The 19,270-nt window shown below is 36.4% G+C and overlaps 1 protein-coding gene across 1 annotated transcript in view; it reads left to right on the forward strand.

Annotated features, from left to right (window-relative positions):
- The window catches only part of POLK (DNA polymerase kappa), a 34,404-nt gene extending 19,571 nt beyond the window's left edge, over positions 1–14,833 (forward strand). Inside the window, exons 7-15 of the mRNA XM_070938819.1 lie at positions 651–902; positions 5,778–5,902; positions 6,375–6,541; positions 7,107–7,139; positions 8,408–8,501; positions 10,314–10,485; positions 11,018–11,839; positions 12,407–12,458; positions 12,571–14,833. Of these exons, the coding sequence (XP_070794920.1) occupies positions 651–902; positions 5,778–5,902; positions 6,375–6,541; positions 7,107–7,139; positions 8,408–8,501; positions 10,314–10,485; positions 11,018–11,839; positions 12,407–12,458; positions 12,571–12,655 (1,802 nt within the window). The 3' untranslated portion in view covers positions 12,656–14,833. The remainder of the gene's footprint in view (positions 1–650; positions 903–5,777; positions 5,903–6,374; positions 6,542–7,106; positions 7,140–8,407; positions 8,502–10,313; positions 10,486–11,017; positions 11,840–12,406; positions 12,459–12,570) is intronic.
- The last annotated feature ends 4,437 nt before the right edge of the window (positions 14,834–19,270 follow it).

Below are 19,270 nucleotides of genomic sequence, written 5' to 3' on the forward strand. Positions count from 1 at the left end.
CCTCTGTATGAAGGAATACCTTCGATGCAGTATAAATAGCAATAGCACCTAGACTTATATTCCGCTTCATAGTGTTTTATAGTCCTCTCTAAGCAGTTTACAGAGTCAGCATATTGCCCCCGACAATTGGGTGCTCATTTTACTGACCTTGGAAGGATGGAAGGCTGAGTCAACCTTGAGCTGGTTGACTCAGCTGCTGGCAGTCAGAAGAGTTAGCCTTCAATATTGCATTCTAACCACTGCACCACCATGGCTTTTTCTTTCTTTTCCTCCATGGGAGATGACCCTGCAGCAGTAACAGTGAGAATACTGCCTTTTCTAAAAGCAATATATGCAACAATCTTGCCAAATAAGTGATTTTGAAGTCTAAAGCAGCAGTCCCCAACTTTTTTGCCACCGGTTTCATGAAAGGCAATTTTTCCACAGACGGGGGAGGGTGGGGGAATGGTTTCGGTTTCGCTTGCTCATCTGCTGTTCACTTCCAGGTATGCAGCCCAGTTTTTTAACAGGTCATGGACTGGTACTGGTCCTTGCTCAGGGGTTTGGGACCCGTGGTCTACAGCTATTTCTGTTATTAGCTTTACAAGAGAATTTGAAATGACTGTTTTGCTTATGATATTCTGTTTTTTATTTTTTTTAAAAAAAACAAGGAAAACAGAACATAGTTATATCTGATGAATCAAACTTGAGTGAAGATATGCATTCCTGTTCACCAGTATTGTTTGACAGTGACACTCTGATTGATAAGCAGACTATTCAGCCATCTTTGCCCTTAGAAGAACAGCAATGCCAACAGTCAAGAGTTCAGTTAAAGTCAGTTGTCTTGGAAACATCAGCTGAGGAAGTTGTAAATGAAATTCGTTTGAGAATTGAACAAAAAACTGGGATGACTGCCAGCGCTGGTAAATACATTTTTATTGTTTAAAACACTGTCAATTCTAGAATAACTCTGTACATATTTACTGTAAGTATGTTCATAAAATACCTGTCGTATTGATTGACTAGAGTTGTATCTGTGATTCTTTGCTGCTATATACTTATCCAACTATATTATATCTATCAAAAAGTGCAAAGCTGAATAATTATGTTTTACTTCTTGTGTGTAGTGTGTTTTAGATTTTATTTCATTTAGGTGACTCCTGTCTATATAAGGTTGTACAACTTATTGGATATGTGCATTGTTTTGGTCCCAGTGCAAATATTGACCATTAAATTATGACTCTAGACTCCATTATTCATAGAATTTGTGCATTTGCGTACGACAACAGAATTGCTTTCATTCTCTCTATTAAGTTGTTGTTTAACTAGGTTATTTTACAATGTTGTTTGGGGGAGAAAGAAGGCTTTACACTTGGAATGTTATGTTCACAACTAACAAAGTTCAATTATGTAATTTTCATAGATATTACTCAAATATTCTCCCATTCACTACTGCATTGGGCCACAACCAAAGATGGTTAAGATTTACTCCCTCAATTACTTACTCACCTAATCTTTCCACCTACGTTCTCTTCAACGTAAATTATATCTGTTGCCTTGATTTTTATCTGGAGGCTGGCTGCAATTAGTGACAGTGACTCAGATATTAGTAAGAATTAGCCCTGATTTTTTCTGAATAAATATAATAATTTGGGTGTAATCAAAGGATGTGAATGTATTGTTTATATTTAGTAAGAGATCTATAATAATTAAGGGAAAGACGTTTGTTCTTACATTATTTGTAGGCAAAGTTTGAAACCAGCAATTATATAATGGCCAAATAACTACTGGTTACTTTTTTGGGGGAGAAACGGTCCTTTGTACAGGATTCAATTGTTTCATACTAGAAGAGTTAGGAATATAAAAATAAAAACTGGTTATAGAAGACTGTATCTTAGGAAACACTAATAACTAATGGTCCTCTAAAAAGCCAAAGAATGTAATGTTGAAAGGAACTTTGGAAGTCATCCAAATCCATGACAGCTGTTCAACCTCTGCTTAAATTATTTCAGTGAAGAACGCATTACTCTTTAAATTGTTTCATCTTTTCTACGTTCTGGAATAACAGAGGTCTTGCAATCAGTCTGAATTGGTCTGAAAGTATAGATTTTGCTGTTCTGTCAATGGATATGATTAAGAACTAACCCGAATAAAAGGACTTAAACACTCACAGGAGACTTAATGCTATTTAAATAGCATACATTTTAATGTAAAACAAATAAATAATGAAGCTGAATATTATCCAAGCATAGCTCAGAGAATGTATCTAGAAAGGCCTGTAATAGTCTGTTCAAATGAAGTTAAATAATATTGTAGGAAAGAAGTAAATGAGATAATGATCTTTCTTTTCCTTTTTTCTTAGTCATTTTCTTCTTTCAGTCCAGGCAGGTCCTCTTACCCAAAAAAGCAGTTTATGGGAGCTTGAGACCAGAGAAGGCAAGCAAGCAAGTTTTGTATCTGGAAGTTGATAAGTAACTTAGATAGGAAAGTACAATTGGTGCTCAAAATCTTTATTATTCATAAAAACTAAATGGGATCAGAGCAGCAGTGACTGATGAGGAAAGAGATTTTGGGGTAGTGATAAACAGTTTTATCAAGGTGTCAACACAGTGTACATTCATTCATGTTAGAGATAATTAGAAATGGTATTAAAAATAGAAACGCCAGTATATTAACACATTTATAAAAATCAGTGGTGTGAGTGTATCTGGAATATTGTGTGCAGTTCTAGTCACTGTACCTTAAAAAGATATGATGGAATTACGCAGAATGCTGAAAAAGATTAAGACATAGTAAGATAAAGAAATTGAGAGGGAAGATTAACATTAACACTATTCATTATTCCTCTCCATGTTTTCTGTCCATGCAAATGAACCTTGCTTTTAGGAGAATCTTACAAACTCCATCCCATTTCAGTCATCCATTTGTTTCAGTTCATTGAGTCTTCCTGCATATATTTGTTTCACATTTCAATCCTCATACTGTCTATATTAGTGTTTTTGTTGAAATACACACTTCCTAAAGTTGCCAAGTTTGAAAAGCTGATTTATATGACTCATCATATTATCACTCATTTTACTCCTTTCATTGCAGTCACTCATTTTTTAATTTAATCCACATTCATAGTTGATAAGAGGCAGGTGACAAAATGTTGGCTTGGAAAGTTTCTATTCTAGAGCTACTAGTTTACATTTTTTTTAGCACACTTGAGGTAAAACTAGATATTGATTGTGCTTGTGGTATACTGGGCAAAATATAATAGAACTATCCAATATTATGACCGATATTATGAACTTACGTTAACATGGAATACTGAATTCCATGTTAACATCTGACCCGGCGCCGATCTCATCTGGCTCCTTGGTTTACTGAGGAGCTAAGAGAGATGGAGCGCCGGAAAAGATGCCTAGAGAGCAGTTGGAGGGCTAGCCTTTCTGAATCCGACCGGACACTGGTAAGATCTCATATTAAAAATTACCTAGTGGCGATAAAAGCAGCAAAAAGTAATTATATTGCTGCTCTTATTGCATCATCAGATAACCGCCCAGCCGCCCTGTTTAGGGTAACCCGCTCCCTGCTCCACCCAAGGGAACCCCTTGGAGCATAGAGCTGAGGACTTAGTACTATCTGTATGAAAAAATCACTCAGATTCGGGAAGACTTGGACTCCGACTGGGTAGTTTCAAGGGGGATGACTGAGGCAGGTCTTGAGAATGTTATCTAGGATGAGTTTGATCCTGTGACTCCTGAGGACGTGGACAGGATTCTGGGCAGACTGAACACGACCACATGTTTGTTGGACCCGTGTCCCTCCTGGTTAGTGCTGGCTTCCCGGGAGGTGACGCAAGGCTGACTCCAGGAGATTATAAATGCTTCATTGGGTGAGGGTGACTTCCCCGCCGCCTTGAAAGAGGCGGTGGTGAGGCCTTTCCTCAAGAAGCCTTCCCTGGACCCGGCAGTGTTGGCAAATTATTGTCCGGTCTCTCACTTTCGCTTTGTGGCGAAGGTTGTTGAGAGTGTGGTTGTGCGACAGCTCCCCCAGCACCTGGATGAAACAACGTATCTGGATCCATTCCAGTTGGGCTTCAGGCCTGGGTACAGCACGGAAATGGCATTGGTCACGTTGGTTGATGATCTCTGGAGGGCTCGGGACAGGGGTTGCTCCTCTGTCCTGGTCCTATTAGATCTCTCAGCGGCTTTTGATACCATCGACCATGGTATCATGCTGTACCAGTTGGAAGAGTTAGGGGTGGGGGGCACTGTGTTGCGGTGGTTCTCCTCCTTTCTCTCCGACCAGTTGCAGTCTGTGTTGGCAGGGGGGCAGAGGTCGACCCCGAGGCCCCTCATATGTGGGGTGCCACAAGGGTCGGTCCTCTCACCCTTTTTGTTCAACATTTATGTAAAGCCGCTGGACGAGATCATCCATGGTTTCGGGGTGAAGTACCACCAGTACGTTGATGACACTCAGCTGTACATCTCCACCTCAGACCACCCCAACGATGCCCTTGAAGTGATGTCCCGGTGCCTGGAGGCCGTACGGATCTGGAGGCGAGAAACAGGCTCAGGCTCAACCCATCCAGGACCGAGTGGCTGTGGTTTCCGACGTCCCGATATAGTCAGTTGGCACAATCACTGACTATTGGGGGCGAATCACTGGCCCCCACAGAGAGGGCTCGCAACTTGGGCGTCCTCCTGGATTCACGGCTGTTTTTAGAAGAGCATTTGACGGCCGTGACTGGGAGGATTTTTCATCAGGTTCGCCTGATTAGCCAGTTGCGTCCCTTTCTGGATCGGGACTCCTTACTCACGGTCACTCATGCCCTCGTCACTTCCCGCCTGGACTATTGCAACACTCTCTACATGGGGCTCCCCTTGAGGAGCACCCGGAGGCTCCAACTGGCGCAGAGTGCGGCCGCATGGGTGGTTATGGAAGCGACATGGCATTCCCATGTAACACTTCTCCTGCGTGAGTTGCACTGGCTCCCGGTGGTCTTCCGGGTGCGCTTCAAGGTTTTAGTTACCACCTTTAGAGTGCTCCATGGCTTAGGACCTGGTTACCTACGGGACCGCCTGCTGCCACCAATAGCCTCCCACCGGCCGGTACGCTCTCATAGAGAGGGGCTCCTCTGAATGCCGTTAGCCAAACAATGTCGACTGGTGGGCCCTAGGGGGAGAGCCTTCTCTGTGGGGGCACCTCCTATCTGGAATGAGCTCCCCCGGAGATACGGAGGATTCCGGATCTGCGCACCTTCTGCTGCGCTCTTAAGACCTTTTTATTCCATCAGGCTGGCCTGGCCTAATCTTTTCCCTTTTTCCCTTTTTAAATGTAAATTTTAATCTGTTTTAAATTACTGGGGTGTTTTAAATCTGTCTTGGGCCAAATTGTTTAATTCGGTTTTACTTTGTTTTTAAATTTTGTATTTATGTGTTTTATCTGTGGCTGTTCACCGCTCTGAGTCCTTTGGGAGTAGGGCAGTATATAAATCAAATAAAACTAAAACTAAACTAAACTGAATGAGATGTAGATATGACAGTTTGGTAACCTAGCCTCTACTTTGCATCATCTACCTGTGAAGTAGCATTTTGTGGAGCGGTACCTATTATGGAGCCACTTTAAGATTGGGCACCCATAATGCCTATGTTTTGATGGCACCCGTGACCCTGCCACAAAAGTATTCTTTATACTCAACTTTCATCTCAAATGTGGATTACTTTGTCTCTTACGTACTATGTAATTGAAGTTGGAAAGTGATAATTGTTTTTTGTTTCTATTTGATTTTTTTTTTCAATTCATTGTAGGCATTGCTCCAAACATGATGTTGGCAAAAATGTGCAGTGATAAAAATAAACCTAATGGCCAGTATAGAATCCCTCCAGAAAGAGGTGCTGTGATGGACTTCATCAAAAATTTAGCTATTAGAAAGGTGAAAAAATTGATTTATTTAATGTTACTACTTTTATGAATGTTGTATTCAGGAAATAGTTTTGATGTCTAATTTTTTATCAACAATTGTATCTTCTATATCTGCCACTTAAGATATTACACTGCCCTCCATGGTCATGTGACTGGATTTTGGGCAGTTAGTAATCAGCTCACATTTACAACCACGTTTCATATAATCACTATATGATTTGCTTAATGACCGCTCTAACCACTGGTCAAAAAATCAGTTCTGTCCCATAGTGCCTCACTTACATATGTCAGTGCAGAGCAATACAACAAATTTGCCAGCTACGTGCAGCAGTTTACCAAGCTATGTAATTATTTCTGTTACTTTCAGTTTCCAAGGTGATCGTTAATAATAGATGATAACGGGATATATATTGAAACTGTTAAAATTAAGATTTCACATTAAAACTTCCTGTTTCACTGGTATATAATTCCTTCTCATTTAGGTACCAGGCATAGGAAAAGTAACAGAGAAAATGCTAAAAGCTTTGGAAATAGAGACTTGCACAGAACTGTACCAGCAGAGGGCTCTGATTTCTCTTCTATTTTCTGAAACATCCTCCCATCATTTTCTTGAAATCTCTCTTGGTTTGGGTTCCACACATTTGGAAAGGTATTTTATACAAAATGTACTTTATCCTTATTTTACTTGTTTTCTAAATATTTCATTAATTGGTTGCATTTCACATGAAATTAATAATGACTGTATTATTCAAGTTTATCTGTAATCTAGCCTTGTTTTTTTTCTAATTCCCAGTTGAATTGCAGAATTTTAGGGCTTTCCCTCAACTCTTCTAAGATCCTTTAGTCTAAAATAGATAACATATATTTGTAACTTTAAAAAATATTCAGTGAAGTACTTCAATTTTCAATATTGAAAAATATTTTCAGATTGTTGAGTAAATTCAGTTCCATCATGTTCTAACAAAAGATAAACTTTTTTATAAAGACAGAGTGATATTGAATACTTACAAAAAATGAGGATATTTACTAATATTTCTTACCTTTGCTTTAACCTGCTTTTCAGAGACCTGTTTTTGTCTGACTTTTAGTAATTATTTTTCCATTGCTTTTTTTTTCGTGATGCGTGTGTGTCTGCTCATAAAATTTGACACTTACTTTATTGGGAGCTAACCTTTGAAATTTAGCACTCTTGAACATTCTTTCTTTTTTTTAAGGGACGGGGAAAGAAAAAGTATGAGTACAGAAAGGTATGTACTCAAAAATATATCAAGTGTAAACATCTCGCCTCTTAAATGCATTGAAATATACTATGTGGTTGCCCCCCCAATGATGCAAGAAATACCAATATAATGCCAAAAATTTGCCAAATAAAATGGTGTTATCTGAATATGGATTAGCTTATTTGTTTGTTCATTTTTTTATTATTTGTCTTCATTGCCCAACATTCATAAATAGAAGAAGCATTCATAAGTAGAAAAAAAGATAAAAACAGCTAAAACTCTGTCCACATAAAGATAATAGATAGTATAAAGATAATAGATAATAGACATTTAATCCAAATACTGGTACCAGCACACTTTTCCCATCATGTAAAAGAGATACTGGTTCTTTGGAAATAAAAATTATGTAACTGAACCTCTTTTGAGACATTCTTCTAAAAACTTTTTCCTATTAGAATAGTAATACCAAATATAATTATTGTGACTGTGCCAAGAAGACCTAAGATAAAAATAGAATTTTCCCTCCATATCTAGAGATGCTGCTTCCAGCAGGGACAGCCATCTGATACAGGAGAAAAGTTCAACTGATCCAAACAGAGGAAGATCTGATTTTCATTGATTCCTCTTCCTTAATAAGCTGTCTATACCCTTTGAAAATCAGAAGAGTGTTAGGTAACCCTCTGAAATAGTGAAGGAGAAGATACCAAGAAATTGTGATCATTCTCTTGACCCAGCCCCTAATAAGCTTTACGAGCTTATTTACATTCAATTAATAATTCCGTCAAGTAGAATTAAATGTTGGATCGCCAAAGAACCAAAATTTATTTTTCATTGTGCAGTTTTTTTAAAACCAAAATCATTATTGGATGTTTTTAATAAATAAAAAGATTTGAACTGGATCAAGACTAATTTGTTATAATTAGGTACTATTGAAATAATTGTAAAAGCAGTGTCTAACTTTAGTGCAAACTAAATGAGACAACTGGTCTTGATCCAATTCTAAATCTGACATCCACTATTAAATGGAAGCTGGACTGTTACATTTGTCCCAAAGTTTAACTTTTAATATTTACCATAACAGGCACAGGAAATCATATTTGGCTTTTAATTTTTGTGTAGTAAGTATGTAACATCTATTATAAGCTGAAACATTCATTTTTTAATGCTGCAGTGGATTTAAAGAACTGTTTTTGTATTGTTCAATAGATCTTTGCAAATATTTTCTGCTTAGTTTAAACTTGCTTGGATAATCTGTCAAGAACAGAACATGCTGAGGTTTTCTTCTCTCTTGGCAGGACATTTAATGAAATAAGTGCATCAGAACAATACAGGTTATGTCAAGAACTCTGCAGTGACCTTGCTCAGGATTTGAAAAAGGAAGGACTTAAAGTAGGTAACTTTGTACCTTCTGTATTTCTCCTATTTATTAGCAGTCACATCTTCTATATTTATTGGTGTATTGTTTTGATGGGAAATACTTTTTATTTGTCTGCATTCCTCTTGGTTGTAGGAATTTAGATAGAATAGAATTTATGCTGAGGGTGAAGATGATTTGTTAGATTTACAGGCAGTCACTGAGTTAAAAACGAGTTCAGTTCCTAATTCTGTCTTTAACTTAAATTTATATATAAGATGGCACGTGTACTTACAAATGGACTGCCTATTGATAAAAATGCTATATGGTCCCCATTCTCCTTCATTGACCTGATCTTCCTCTTCACCTTTACTGCAAGATACTTCCCAGGAGCTATAGGGACTATAGATCAGTGATGGGTTGTCCCCGGTTCGTACCGGTTCTATAGAACCGGTAGTAACACCGGCGGGAGGCCCTGCCCACTGACCCTGACGTTATGAAAATGCTTCTGCACTTGCACAGAAGAGCATGCACGTGGCCCCGTTACAAACCGGTAGTAAAGGTAAGTAGAACCCACCCCTGCTATAGATCATTAGTAGACATTTGGCTTTTCATGTTGATTTCTCAGGTTTAATTCCTAGCTGCAAAATAATTAATTGAAATTCTGGAGAAATGTTAAATGGAGCAATGGTTTAGACACAGTTTATGGTAAATTTCAGTGTTTCTATGCAAGAACATGGAGACTTATTTCTTGAATCATGAAACTTATAAAAAAAAGTTGGTGTTGCCAAAGAAGGAAAGGAATTTAGTATTGCACAAATAACTAACTCCCTTGGAAGTTCACTTCTCAACTCAAAAAAACAAAAAAGTCTCACACCCTTTTTTTCTATTTGTTTTGACCAGAATTCTACTTGAGCATTAAAAATTAAGTCTGTTCCTATTTATAAAGATCTGCTCTGGCTTTCATTTTTTGGACATGATTGCTTATTGTCAATAATGCAAAATACAGGATACAGAGGTTTGTCTTACAAACAGTGGTTTATATACAAGTCTCATATATATATATATATATATATATATATATATATATATATATATATATATGTCTTTGGTTATTCGGGTCTTCTCCCACGTAAAATTGGAAGTGTCTTGGTGACGTTTCGACGAAGTCTCATTCGTCATCTTCAGGCTGGTGTTCTCGGCTTCGTGCTTCCAGGAGCTCCTGGAAGCACAAAGCCGAGAACACCAGCCTGAAGATGACGAATGAGACTTCGTCGAAATGTCGCCAAGACACTTCCAATTTTACGTGGGAGAAGACCCGAATAACCAAAGACCTACATACAAACACCCGCGAAAACCTGAGAAAACAAATATATATATATATATATATATGTATATATATATGTATATATATACACATACATACATACATACATACATACATACATACATACATACACGTGCTAAGCAATGCCAGGCAAGCAATCAGTCTTCAACTCTACACGGAGAGCTACAATGCAGAGGAGAATGATACATGAGGATAGTGAGAGAGAGAGAGAGATGCCCTCTAATGGCCTCTCTTATATAGGCAGCTTCTTAAAGGACAATAACCCTGCTGACTCATCCTCAGTCTTAAAGGGCTGGTCAGCTTTAAATCATCATTACCCTGACCCTTATGAAGAATCAGAGTGCAGAGATTTTTTGTAAGATTTGAACTGAACAAAACAAGACATTAAAATAATCAGTTGCTTAACCGTCTTAAATATAAAGAAATAATGAAGATAAGATACAATTTCTGTATTTCAGATTATAGCAGCTTCAGAAAAATTGTCTATTGTTTTTAATAGGCTAGAACCATAACTTTAAAATTGAAGAACGTGAACTTTGAAGTGAAAACAAGAGCTAATTCAGTACTTTCTGCAGTTTCTACTGAAGATGAAATATTTGCTATAGCTAAAGATTTGCTTAAATCAGAAATGGAGATTGTGGCCCCAGAACCTTTACGTTTAAGATTAATGGGTAAATATCATTTCATATAATTATGCTGAGTATTGGCTTGTATAATTATGTCAGATATTGCTAATTATTTGAGTGAAATGAAAGTTTTGATCAATATGCAATTGCTGTTAAACTTTGTTCTTATACACTACTATTATACTTTTACAATTAAATGGTTATTGAAAGTTCCTCAAATCAACATTTCTTCACTGTTCATTGTTAGAATATATGTTTAAAATATGATTCCTTTACTGTCCCCTTCAAGAAACAGTTGTATTCTTAACACTTTCCCATTATCAAAAGAACATTTGGTGCTTCACGTACTGTATGCCTCATTACTTAGTTTTTATCCAAATTTAAGCATGTGAAACTGAATGGATAAAACTGTCTTTCTCTTTGTCTCTATTCCCACCATGATTCTTCTAGGGGTAGGTTGTTCCAATGGGGAATCATTCCTATATATGTCTATGTGAAGCAGACTGCAATTCAGCATTTGTTGTTTTGATTTTATTTTTAAACACTTATCTTTTTGTGGCTTGTCTGTCATATTCAGGTGTAAGAGCATCAGGTTTTTTAACTGAAGAAGAAAAAAAATACCATCAGAAGAGCATTGTTAATTTCTTAGGACCAGGAAAACAAGCCTGTGCTTTTAAGAAAGCTGTCAACATTTTCCCAAAAGTATCTGAAGGAGAAAGCTTTTTCAATAAAAAGAGAGCTACAAGAGAGCAAACCAATCAAGGGATATTTTTAAATGAATCTTCAAACAAGAAGAGTCTACAAGATACAATGTCAACAGTAGCTTCAGGAGAACAAAGAAAGGATGATGAACACCAGATCTTTATTTGCCCTATTTGCTTTGAGGAGCAGCAAGATAGCACTTTAGAAACATTTAATAGACATATTGATATGTGCCTTACTGGAACAAAAGAAAAAGAAAATGCAGAAATTACTGATAATAGCAAATCATTGAAAAATGATCCTCCTGTGGATATAGAAAAAAAAGAAGAGATGAAAGTTAAAATAAGTAAACCACCAGTGAATGAGAAATCAACAAATATAGTTGATTGTGGTTCTGCAAGTAACAAAGATGTTTTACCTAAATGCCTAGTTCATAAACAGAATGAGAATGGATGTGGTCCTTCAAATGCTTCGGTATCTGAAATGCATGCTAAGGATAATTTGTCTTCCGGAGCCTTGTTAATAGATAAAGAAGAGTCAGGAAGTAATTTGCAAAGTTTTTCTGGCATTACTGAAAATGTTTTTGTTTGTCCAGTTTGCAACATAGAACAAAAAACAAAGGATCTTGCCTTGTTTAATAGGCACGTGGATGTTTGTTTAAACAAAGGCATTATCGAGCAGTTGACAGAAAAATCAGGTAATCATGAGCCTTTTACTAATCATTTCAATAAAAAATGTTAAACTCATCTTTTTGGAATGTTAAATGAAGTGCAGAACCCAAATTTATATGAGGTTTCTATAAAGGAGTTGACTGTTTCTCCATTTTGTGTAGAAAGAAGCTGATGTTTCTGTAGAAAAATAAATGGTATTTTGTAAATTGTAACAATTTAGTTTTTAAATGCAAGAAACATAAACATTGCTGAGCTCTTCTCATACACAGATTACGCAGGAGCTATGCAACAGTCTGTCCTATAACTCATTTATCACTTGTCATTGGAAATATAGACTATCTGCATTTGTTAAAAGGGCAAATATTTATTTTTCCTTCCCAAGCAAAAATGATATAAATAGGGAGAAAGAACAAAATAGCTATAGAAAAGTCATGGTTTATATAAAAGTTTATGAACAGTTTATGAACAATTTCTGTGGAGGGGGAGGAGAAAACAATAGTAGATGTTTTTGTTAATTCCCATTTGTTAATCATAATTCTACTGGAATACTTTTTTGCTTTCAGTTTAAAAATGTTCAGTAATTTTTTTTCCAGAAATCTTAGATAGAGGACAATATAATACAAACTTTTCAGCAGGAACAAAAAGGTAAGCTCTGAGTGAGTGTTAATAGAATATTTGAATATTTAGAATATACTAATGTCAAAACATTTTGTTGTTGTGGCTGTTTAATTAGAAATACGTGTTTTTTTCTTTTCAGATCTGGAACAATAATTCCCCAATCAACATCCAAAAAAGTCAAGTCAAGCAATACTAGGTGCACTATAGAATCATTTTTCAAATGAACACAATGAATTAATTTAATTATTATGGTACAGAGGCTTAGAATGAAATATGTCACTTGGGCCTTATGTATTGTGTATAAATTATGTAACTTTAAAGAATTATATAAAATATAATTCTATAAAGTTATAGATTATATTACTTATGTATATTGCATATATATGATTTTGCACCAGCTAACCCATCATTTTATTTCAGATGCACAACCTCATATTTTAAAGAATGCATGAAATGTATGGAAGTTGATTTTTAAAACTGATAAGCATATTGTTATTTATTAAGGAAAATCAAGTACTTATAAAAGCCAGTTCTTCTTTGAATAATATGATGGTAATGGCTGTTATCTTCACAACTCTTAGATAGGAAGGGAAAGGGGAAGAATTTGGATTTTATTTAAAAATTAAAACTTGTCCTTTATAGATCAGGCACTATTATAAAATTTTAAGACTTGATTTGCTTTCTTCTTTTCTGTATAAAAATATTAGGAAACGTGGAATATTTAGTACCCAAAATTCAGACACAATTTTTGTACAAACATGTGGCACTTCTAGCCTTTGTTAATTGAAGCAGGAACTTTCTGACTGTCCATTGGTGGACAAAACTTTATGTACTACATATAATAGATGATATTAGTAAATCAGGCTAAATAAACTTACATATCCTGAATAGAGCTACTGGACTGGAACGCCCATCGTTACATGAGTCATCACATGACTGTTTCTGATTTTATGACTGTTGTCAGGGTTGTTATGTGAGTCTGGCTTCCCTACTGATTTTGCTTGTCAGAAACTGGCTGGGAAGGTCACAAATGGTAATCACATGACCTTGGGATACTGCAACTGTTGTTAAATACATGCCAGTTGCCAAGCTCTCAAATCATGATCATGTGACCATGGGGATGCTGCAATAGTCATAAATGTGAGGACCAGATGTTAGTCACTTTTGTCAGAACTTTGAATAGTTGCTAGACACATGGTCGTAAGTTGAGGACTATAATGGTACCTCAGTACTTGACTGTTACAAAACTCATTTGGTACTCAAAGCATTTTGAAGTGAAAATGTCCCGGTACTCATCATTTGTTTAGTACTCAACGCACTGTGATAGAAAAACAGGGAGAGTCACAGAGGGCGGATAGGAAGTGAGCCATGCTAGGAAGATTGCTGCAAAAGGAAGAGGGGGATGGCTACAGAGAGCAGACAGGAAGTCGGTCATGCTGGGAAGATCAATGATATAGGAAAAGGGACAGACAGAAAGTCCTTCCCGGCTGAAACAAAGGGTCATGTGGTAAGTCATGGGGGTTGTTTGGCACTCATCATTTTTAGTACTCATCATACCTCCCAAAACAAATGAACAATGAGTACTGAGGTACCACTGTACTTGTATTTACTTAGATTTTAAATTGTTTCCAAAAAATAAATTATATAATATAGATTTATATGAAGTTCAAATTGTAATTGAGCACAAGCTGAATATGCATCATCAGTGTGATGCAGTTGCTAAAAAGACAAATGTAATTTCATGTCGCAACCCTAAAAATCTAGTTTTCATTTCAGGAAAAAAATTGTTCCAATATATTCTGTGTTGGCCAGATTCCATCTTGAGTACCCCCTTTGTGCCCGGGTGTCAGACAAATTCATAGAACATGGAAGAGATATAGAGAAATGCAGTGAAGATAATCAGGAAATCAAAAAATAAGCCTTAAGAGGTGAGATGGAAATTGAGAGAAGAAAATATATTAAATGTGGATGGGAGGGAGCAGATTCAGTTGCACTTTTGAAGTACTTGAAGGATGTTACATAGAAAATCAAGATATATGTATCAGAATGCAAGACATCGAATAAATGATCAAAAGTTATAGGAATTCAGATTCCTGTTAAGTAGTGAAATAATTTTCTACTACAGTATTAAGAGCAGTTCATTGCAGGAGTAAATTACCATAGGACCTAGTGAGTTTGAACTCTCCTTTAAACAGAAGCTAGGGGTCTATTTCTTTGAAATCCTGCACTGAGACGGACTCCATGGTCTAAATGAGCCTGGCAACTTTATGATTCTGTGGAGTTTGTGTGCTTTAAAATAATTTCATTTGTAATTTATTCAATGTAATTTATTTTGCGAAATAATTTTAATCTAAGATGCATTTTCCCAAAAATTGTGATACTGTTTTTTTAATTGTAAAACTCAAGGTAAAGATGTAATGTAAAATAAATATACATTGATGAAACTGTAGTTTGCATTTTCTCTTATTAACCATAAATATACTTGTTTCAGTTTTTCCAATTCTGTATGGCTGGTTCATGCTTTAGTCAAAGACTAATTAATGCCTCACTGTTTTAGTCTTCAGCTGAGTTCCTAACCATCTTAAGCCAGTCGGCGCATTTGTAATTTTGTTAGGTTAAAAGGTTGGTTTATGAGTGCTGGCTAATCACATGTCCATTTATTAGCAAATGAAACGGTGAGGCTATTTCTATACCATCACTTCTAGAAACCATGATTGACTTTATACAGCAGTCTGCTCTGTTTATATTTTTCAGGATAATAGGAGACACTTTCATACTGGGGTATTGTACAGGCACCTGGAAAATAAAACAGTTGCAAAATGGAAAAGCTGCAACCATTTCTGAACAGACAGGCAGCAACATCCTGGGGTGCTGATGCTAACACCCTATGAACAACAGCCTTGGCTTTGTCCCAGAGATGCTTTTTCAAGAGGCACCTTTCATGTCTTCAGCTCTGAAGAAGCTTCTTGGATGAGAACCAAAAGAAGCTTCTTGGATGAGAAGCGAAACGTCTTCAAAGAAAAACAAGGAAGTCCAGTTGCCTCTTGAAAAAAAAGCACCTTTGGGACAATCATGATCTGGATGACTGAGAATCTCCATAGACATTGCCTTGGCTTTGGTTTACTTCAGAGCAGAATATTGTGCCAGCATGTGGCTTAATGGAGACTACACCCAAATGGTTAATGTCCAACTCCATCAGACAATACGTATCATCTCTGGCACATTGCATTCTGTTCCTATGCACTGATTACCATACTTAGTAATATCATACCACCCACATTAGAAGACAACAAGCTCTCATTTGGCTATGGTTAAGGATGCTGATCAACAAGGCCTTCCCTATTCATCAGAACAATGCACAGTCTATCATAAGATTGAAATCCCATAGGCCAGCATGGAAAACAGCTATTCACTGAATATCTACCCAGTTTAACCTGCGAATGCCTGGAGAGAGGAATGGGCCAAGGTACCTTCTTAGGGCTTAACCATTAGCGATAACTCTACCAAGCCATTTGGTTTTGACCTATCTCACTCAGTCTAGACAAAATTGAACAAAATTAATTGTATACTGGAAGAAGTGCCTCTGCCCTGTATCAGTGGGAATGGAAAGATTCCCCTTGTTGCAATTGTGGTGCTGATATGCAAACTATTAACCATATTGTACAAGATTGCCCACGACTTGCATTTACTGGTTCCCTGGAAGATCAGCAAGAAGCAGCCTGCATAGCTGAATTGGACATCCAGTTGTGAGGCCACTGCCATACCCCCATAGAGGTTTTGAATATAATTACATGGATTGTGTGTATATGTTTACTTCCCTTCCGTCATGTTATCATACACTAAATAATAATTATACAGGCAGCCACTTTCATCTATATGGGGCTGAGAAACAACTTGAATATGAAAAGAATGCCTGAGGCTGGAATTTTGTTGTGAATAATTATAAATTCTGATTTTTTAAAATTTATAAATAATCTAAATTGACTAAGTAGACTAGGAAGCACACTAGATAATGAAATGGGACACTACTCCTGTCACTTGCATTTGCGCTCTATGTTGAGGACCAAAGACTGATTGAAAGAGAGATAGATTGATAAGATTGGTTAAGGGATTACAAAATTGTATAAAGGGAGGTTTTTTTATTCTTTTTTAAAGTTCTTGATCAGTCAACTAGCCGGATGTCTTAAAAACAGAAATAAAACTAGCAAATTAGACACACTAAACTTCAAGCACTCACTGTTAGCTACAGGCACCAGAAATTGCATGCAGAGGAATTAACAAGTGGCATAGATTTAAGATTAAAATTCAAGGCGCTGATCAAATGATTAACAAAATATGCAGCATCTGAGCAACGCACAGAGATAATCTACAGAGCCTTTCATTCTTATAATTAAAATAACTGAAAAATGGGCACACACCATTCTTTCTACTATCCAGTTTTAAATACATTACGTTTTTCTGCTTTTGCCCAATTGAAAACAGATGAATTGTAATTCTGTATGGTCTGCATATCTCAAATACATATGTTTATTGGAAACTTGTAGCTGTTTTATAAAACTGTAGCGCTATAAAAATGGTATTAAAAGTTATGGTTAGTATTTAAAATGATTTAACAAAGAATTGGGAACAATTAGTCTGAATGAATTCCCTGAAATACTATTTCCTGTTTGCTTTTTCAGAATGGCCCTTTTAAAAACAAGCCTACTGTATTTGATTTATTGGATTCTAAATGTGTTTACTTTAGCATGATTTAGATAAGTGAAATTGTTAGCAGAAAGCATACAGGTTGCTGCTCAACTGCTTCCCCCTAGATGTTTTCATCTAGTTCAATCTTCCCATATTTTTCATATATATAAAATAAAGTAGAATACAATGATATGAATGTTTATATAATATATATTTTTTTTGTAAGATATTTGTAAGCATAAGTAATAGATTAAAACTATCTAATAGTTTTAATGCAACTGTTTCTTGGATAACTATTTTTATGTACAAATATGAATCATTCACAAATGTATTTACTTTCATGCTGAGTCATTTTTGTCAACATTTATTTAGAGGGCGGAAAATTAGCAGTTTTATTCACTAAAACCGTGCATGGATCTTAATTTCAACCATGAAGTAGTCCAACCTTGGGTCAGGAGCAAGTGATGTACAGCCATAGTAGTAGTAGTAGTAGTAGTAGTAGTAGTAGTAGTAGTAGTAGTAGATGTCTTAAATATATTTTATTCCACTGTTTAAACCCCAGCCCCATTAAGACTCTGATAATCTTTTGGACTTAGTCTAACCTCTGTAATACAAAAGGAGAGGGACTGATAGGGAAGAAGAAATAAGTGAACACAGACAGTACGTACATACAGAAGACTTTTCAAAGTGCAAACACAAGGACTAAAAATGGCCAAAGTTGCTTTACAATCAGTCATCATAAAATCTGGAATCCAGAGACAGGGAAATCCATACACTTTAGTTGAAAAGTCAGTTGTGGTCATGAGGGTGTGATCCAAGTTCCATCCATCTTGGCCATCTTGACTTTTTTTTAAATATATCATTGGGACATCCCTCAGTATTGTTCTTTTTTTAGTCTGTTGATTCACAGTGTAAATATTTCAGTAGTAGCAATACTTTAAATTGTGACAGAGCTAATAAGAATTTGGAAAGGACTGAGAGACTGGAAACACTCTCAGCATCATTTTCAACATCTGCTTACTAAAAAGTTTGGCATTGTGTGGATTTTTTGCAATTCATTGTAAACTAGTTGATGCTGACCAAGCAGAATAATACAAATGACATTTTATTTATTTGTTTTATTTATTCATTTATTTATTTATCAACAAGTACAAGGAAACAAGTAACAGTATAAACATAGACATGGACACATGGAAAAAATTGGCACAAATAAAAGGATATAAATAGGCAAAACATAGCTATAAACACATAGAATGATTACATATAAATGGGGACAGTAGGACTGGGACAGCAGGCACATTGGTGCGCTTATGTACATCCCCTTAGGGGCCTCTTAAGTAACATGAAAGGTTCACGGTAGACAGTTTAAAGTAAAGGTATGGGGATTAGCGAGATTTAACAACAGGATCAGGCAGAGTGTTCCAGACATTTACTACTCTATTGCAGAAGTCATATTTCCTACAATCAAGATTAGAGCAAATTACATTGAGTTTGAACCTATTGATAGCTCTTGTGTTATTACGGTTGAAATTAAAGTACTCATTTACAGGTAGGACTTTTTGGTAAATAATCTAAGCATAGGTCAGAATGTAGACGGCGTAGTTTGAGGCTATCCAGACCTAAAATTTAAAGCCTAAAATTTTTTAAGTAAACGTAGAGGAAGAATGTGTGTATAGGGAAATGTTGCCCATGTAAACTAAATAAATATCTTAATTCCATTAACTTGACAGTTTCTACTGTTTTTTTGTGAGTCAAAATGTCATGAAGTTGTGGATTTGGGCAAGCCCTCTCATTAAGATTCAGGTCTGAACAATGAGTGATAGCAGGGATATAAAATAAAACTGAATAAAATAAAATTCAAAATCCAAGACTGGGATATATTTATTGGGATCCACTGAGACACCACAGAAGTATGAGGAATTGTCATAAAGTTTAATGTGAAAAGCAGACTAATCCAGAAAGCGTTTCACTAATCCATAAACGTTTCCTTCTCAAACCCATCTCCCTTGCTCTCTAACGAAGGAAACTTAACACACCAGGTTGTGTCCGGCAGGTGCTTGGCGGGAGTTGTCCCTAGAAAGTGGCACCCGCCCTGGTCGGGGTGGCTTCCTCCGCCGGCCGTTCTCCAGGACGTTGCTTCGGCAGGCACCGCA

The sequence above is a fragment of the Pituophis catenifer genome, unplaced genomic scaffold (assembly GCF_029215685.1).
Source record: "Pituophis catenifer annectens isolate HBS135680 unplaced genomic scaffold, rPitCat1.0.hap2 SCAF_2, whole genome shotgun sequence".
In the NCBI taxonomy this organism is placed as follows: Eukaryota; Metazoa; Chordata; class Lepidosauria; order Squamata; family Colubridae; genus Pituophis; species Pituophis catenifer.